Source organism: Abramis brama (assembly GCF_963993115.1).
Source record: "Abramis brama genome assembly, chromosome: 14".
Taxonomy (NCBI): Eukaryota; Metazoa; Chordata; class Actinopteri; order Cypriniformes; family Leuciscidae; genus Abramis; species Abramis brama.
The window spans coordinates 15364819-15370818 of record NC_139976.1 but is presented as its reverse complement, the minus strand read 5'-3'; the positions used below and the strand labels follow the sequence as shown (position 1 = coordinate 15370818).

General features: G+C 39.8%; 1 protein-coding gene across 23 annotated transcripts in view; it reads left to right on the top strand.

Moving 5' to 3' along the window:
* The first annotated feature begins 417 nt into the window (after nucleotides 1-417).
* nrxn1a (neurexin 1a) overlaps nucleotides 418-6000 on the top strand; it is a 177403-nt gene continuing 171820 nt past the window's right edge. For all 23 annotated transcript variants that reach the window (XM_084135474.1, XM_084135465.1, XM_084135466.1 and 20 more), the window contains exons 1-2: nucleotides 418-753; nucleotides 3303-4594. In XM_084135474.1, coding sequence (XP_083991600.1) covers nucleotides 3883-4594 — 712 coding nt within the window. In that variant the 5' untranslated portion in view covers nucleotides 418-753; nucleotides 3303-3882. The remainder of the gene's footprint in view (nucleotides 754-3302; nucleotides 4595-6000) is intronic.

Genomic DNA, 6000 nt, shown 5'->3' with positions numbered 1-6000 from the left:
TAATATATAAATGCACCGTGTCAGTTTACATTACAGTGTTACACGGTAATAACATTACCATGTTACACGCGTATATGGTGCAAGTATAATTAGGCCTAAATGTTTAGTTAAATAGCACTAACCTACTTTTATTATCAAAAACAGATTTACAAAATAAATTGCAAATAAGCTGCATGAAGTAAAATGACTCCTTTACCTAGGATAACCTATCAACACGCACACTGTACTGTAAAGAGTGACTAAATGCTCTTATTTGTGGCGATCACGGATAAAGCTGTTCCCTCATCTGTATGTGGAGTTGCTAATAACGGTGAGCGCTGTCCAAGGTGCTGCAGCGCGCTCCCGCCCCGCCCGCGCGCCTCCATCACACACTAACCGGGAGACACGTGACGCGATGTGCTGACAGTCCCTGGCAAAGCTCGCCTGAGAAACACATCGCACCTTGTCTTGCACACAGAACAGGGAGCGATATCTTCTATTTTATATACACCGAAGAAATAACAGTTATATTGTAAAATTTCTTAAGCTTGAACCGTTTTGTACTTAATCTTAATTGGTTGTTGGCTCCATTTTTATTTTATTTTTGAAAAATCTATTGGGACTTTGGAGATCCGCATACGCAATTTTATCGCTCCCATTTCATTCGACACCGATGCAGTGATTTTTTTTTTTTTTAATCGATGTGGAGGAAATCAACCAGGTTCGTCGGTGAGGTTGATCTGTAAAGGGGCGCACAATGGTCCATTTCTCAAGGTAAAATAATTAAGAATTTTGAAAGTGTAATTTGAAGGCGTATTTGAGGTGATGTGCCGATTTCTGAGCGAGTTATGTTTGCGCTCAATGCAGTCACGCGCAGGTGAGATGCTGCAGCTGGGCTTTATTTCTGTTTAATTATGCTCTACAGCCGATTCATTCGTGTTTACTGCTGGCCTTTGCTTCGTCTTAAGCGATATTTGATGACTCCCTATATTTCCTGCCCTCAGCATCTGAAAGTGAACGCGGTAGAGGCGTGTTAAAGGTGTCTTTCTCGCTCAGTTTGAGCAGATGGTGGTTGATTATTGGCTATGTTTTGCGCATCTGAGTCATCGCCAACATTAATCAAGGGAAATTAAAAAAGATAAAACACTGTGACTGTTATGAAGTTTAGATTTAAAAGCGCAGATGTTTTGTAGGATCCCGTTGTTGCGAGACTGTAAATCTGATGCGCGAGGCTATTAGGAGGATTGTGTTTTGTTCCAGCCCCCATCTACAGTACTCATAGCTAGACATTACCGTAATCGTTACGCGACTACGGTAAATAAGACTGCCTTCTGTACATTAATCGCTTATGATATGTTGTGTAAGATCCATCTGTGAAAGGGGTCGGTTGAATAACATTATCTTGCTAAGTAGCCCCGTGTAAACCTGACAGTAAACACATGAGAATTCAAGCATGAAATGATTGGTTGAGATCAGTTGACAGACAGCCCAGAGGCCAGACAATTGCAGTGTCATTAATGCTTAAGAGGCGCGCGATAAGCCCCCGCCCTGGGCTCATTTTGGGATGCAGGACTTGGTACTCTCTGAATCAGGTTCACTGAAGAGATTTTGCCCATTACACAGTTTCGATGCTGCCGCCCGTTTGGAGCTTTCGTCAGTCTTCACAGGTCCTCCTGCTGAAATACCTGTAAAATATGATTGCATATGTCTGACTCTTCTACACACAGTTCGCTGTAAAAATGTTCGTAATTGTAATGGAAAAGAATGCAAAATACCACAGTAAAACTTAACTGGTTACCTTACCATTTACAATAACATGTTTTATATTTTAAAATACAATACTTAAATAATGTAAAACATTTATATGTAAAAAAAAAGTATACATTAAATAATTTGACACAATTTACAGTATAATCAATATGTATCATTTTCAGTAAAATACTTTTTATAACGATTATTCGTAGTTAGTTTCTGTAAATTTCATGTTATCAGGTGTGCACATTGGTGGGGTTTATGATGCATGTCATTAATTAGTCATTATTTACTGCATTATTTTAGTGGTGTGTTATCCTAATTGTGTATCCTAAATGTGGGAACACTGTGTTCTATCTTTATATTAGTATTGCCACAATTGCTGAAGAGACCAAGTTTGATGATGTTTAAGGCATCATGTTGTCTTTCATTGTTCTACCCGTATTAGATTTTCTATTTACAGAAACAAACAGATTTTAAAATAGGTTGGTATATTAACATTATGTATTAAACAATATAGAAATGGTTTGGAGGAGTACAATATGTAATGGCCAGAATGCTTCCTGTTATGCTTGTAACATCATCACTGTATTTTTACAGTACAGTATTTACTGTACATTTAATAAAAATACGGATACCTACCTAGTTTTGCAGCAGCAGTAACATTTCATGGTATTAAAGAGTTAGTTCACCCAAAAATGAAAATTCTGTCAGTAATTACTCACCCTCATGTTGTTCCAACCCTGTAAGACTTTAGTTCATCTTTGGAACACAAATTAAGATATTTTTGATTAAATCTGAGAGCTGTCTCACTCCTCCATAGGCTTCTATGTTATTGAAACTTCCCGGCCCAGAAAAGTTAGTAAAGACAATGTTTAAAATAGTCCAAGTGACTACAGTGGCTCAACCATAAGTTTATCAAGCGACGAGAATACTTTTTGTGCGCAAAACCCCCCAAAAACTATTCATTTTCTATTCAACTATTCATTTTCTTCTGTGTGAGTGAGTTCACTTAGTGTAACAGCGCAAAAATATCTTAATTTGTGTTCCGAAGATGAACGAGTCTTACGGGGTTGGAACAACATGAGTGTGAGTAATTACTGACAGAACTTTCATTTTTGGGTGAACTAACCCTTTAAAGAGTGAACATAATCAGAGAGAATCTCTTGAAAATGAAAATATATAGTATATATATAGTATATATATATATATATATATTTATATAGTATTTGGTACCGTTTTAAAATAAGTATTTATAGAGACAAAAACATCAGTGCACCACATGATGAAATGCTTTGGAGTTTTCTGGTTCATAAGACATAAATTGTAATCATTGAGAATTATAGTGAGAAAGGCAAACAGAAAAGTAAATAAAAGTACTGTTGTAATTGAAGATTAATGCAATCAATATCAGCGTGAAATTAGTGGTTTCAATATCAATATCACTATGAAATTGTGGTTTTGTGTATGAATGATTGTATTGTGTGTATGCTATCTATCTTTTTAAAAGAGCCCATCTTTTCTTTGATTTCTTATGAAGAAATTAAGATATTCTTTTCTATTCTTTTCAGATTATGGATCAATATGTCAAAACGGATGTGAATTGAAGGTTTGTGAGCACTGAGGGCCCTATTCGGGCCTGCACGTTAACACTGCAGAGTGTACTTTTTGTCCACTTGTGATTAGTGCTGATTTAAAGCCTACATGATGACTTTTAACTAGACTTAAATGACCCTGACATTAATGACCCTTAACACCTCTAATGAACTCTCTGCTGTACAGCACTACACATGGCTACGATTTATATAGATACTCTGATGACTTGGCCCCACTGTAGCACACCTGGATCCCACTGAAGGTTTTTTAAGCAAAGCAGTAGCCTTATTTTTTTATTTTTTTTTAGAAGACCACTATTCAGGCTTAGCGACTCCCTTTATTCAGATTTGTACATCTAGAAATTGAAAAAGAGTTGGCCGTAATACAGGCCTTCTCCATCTCTCAGTGAACAATGACTAAATTACCCCAAATGCATAGTAGTCCTGTATGCCATTGGGTGCTCTGTTACACTTTAGGAGCACATCACTAAGAGAGCTGAATCATTTTAGTTTTGATTAGTTCTATTGTTAGTTCTAACTTCCTTTACCATTCACAATGAGCTTCTCAATGCGGAACGGCGCACATCTAATCTGGATAGGCTTACTGGTTTGTTGCCTTGTCGACATGGGGGCCAGCATGGAGTTCACCGGCGCAGAAGGCCAATGGGCCAGGTTTCCTATGTGGAACGCCTGCTGCGAGAGCGAAATGAGTTTCAACATGAAGACCAAAAGCGCTCATGGACTTTTAGTGTACTTCGACGACGAGGGATTCTGTGACTTCTTGGAACTGCTCATCCACAACGGTAGACTCAGTTTGCGGTTCTCCATCTTCTGCGCCGAGCCGGCGACGGTGCTCTCCGACACCGCCGTCAACGACAGCCGCTGGCACGCCGTGACCTTGCGCAGGAATTTCAAAAACACTACGTTAGTTGTGGACGAAGAGATCAAGTGGGTGGAGGTTAAATCGAAAAGGAGGGACATGACGGTCTTCAGCCATTTATTCTTAGGAGGAATACCTCCTGAACTGCGATCTGTAGCATTACGCCTAACGTCTTCAGCCATCAAAGATCAGGTTCCCTACAAAGGATGGATAACCAATCTGAGGGTGAACAGTTCCGAGCCGTTGCTTATCGGTAGCGAGGGAGTCAACAGCGACATTTGCGAAGCCGACCACATTTGCCTGAACGGAGGAGTCTGCAGCATCGTCAACGACGAGCCAATTTGCGACTGCTCCGAAACGGGATTCCAGGGAAAAGACTGCAGTGAAGGTAAGAGGCCTGGATTCGTCGTCTCCGTTGTTGAGGTGTTGAAATGTCTTTTGAAACACAGCCCTTCCACTTCTTTTTTCGTTTCAACATTGCACTAGTTCCTCAAAGGCAGTGCATGCTACATCATGTCTGTTCCCGGCCTCCACTACAGGCCTAGTACATTACATGATTAGATTACCACTGATTTCAGTCTGAGAAAGCCATTGTTCTGAAGCAGGCGATCATTTAAATAGGCTTTAGTGCCATCTGTGTCAATTCCAGAAAGCCTGTGTTTTTTGATAACATGACGTCAACAGAGGCTCCTCACTCTTTTTTTATTTTTTATGCTAAATTACCATAATATACTCTTGACACTACACTGGCATTACAATTAAGTATGAAAATGAGTTGAATACATGCACACAAGCCCATGATTGAAATATGATGATTTGAATATTATTCTGCCTCTGAATTGAAGGGGTTGGATGCTCTAATTACGTAATTAGCCAGATGTTTCATAGAGTCACTGAAATGACTTAGGCAAAGTTGCAATTTCAATATCACAGGGAAAAAAAATTACATACTCAATGTAGCATTCAGCAACCGTCACATAGCATTTATTAATCCAGCTTTACTAGTAAACCTCCACTACTTCACTTACAGAATTATTGTAATTACAGATTGATGATGTAACTAAATAGGGGAAGGCTGTTTCTGCTCATATCTTTTGAAAAAGGATGGTTGTATGCCTATCACAACAATTCAGATTTTCATGTAAAGTCTGTTCCTTTTTGAATATGTATGTTCTGGTTGGTTTCCTAGTTTGACTTACTCCCTTGGTGTCCGATTTCACTGTTTTTATGTTCTTTCCATCTTTTTCTTCTTCATTTTTACAACCGTCTCTGTGGACTGATCTTGATGTTGATGGATATTGTCTGGGTTAGGCCGTAAGCCGGAGAGGCACCATGTTGCCAAGGAAACTACAAACCCACTGAGTAAATTTTGCCCTCCTAAAGCACAACAGAGAGACAGTACGTTTCACTGACAAATGTTTAAACTAGAATAGCAGTCGTGTTGTGGTACGGCGTTTGCTGGGCTCTCAGCGAAATGGATAGTCTAGTGTATTTGACGAGATTACGACAAAAGGGCAGGGCCCGCAGATGCTCGGCAGCTTGCTTAAAAGCAAGATGTGCCGCTCACCAGCCCATGCGCTGGTAGAAATGCGCATCTTTGCCGGGTGAGTCAGAACAGACCTGCCCACGCAGCTTTGAGTGGCCTCCGTCATGCGCTTTGGGATGACACATGAGGATATGTGGAGATGGTGGAGGCCACGGGACGTGTAGCTCTGAATCATTAGCGTTATTTATTCAATATTGGAGGATCTTGAGGCTAGCGGTGTTAGGCGTTGGCGCTGCATGCTTGAACAT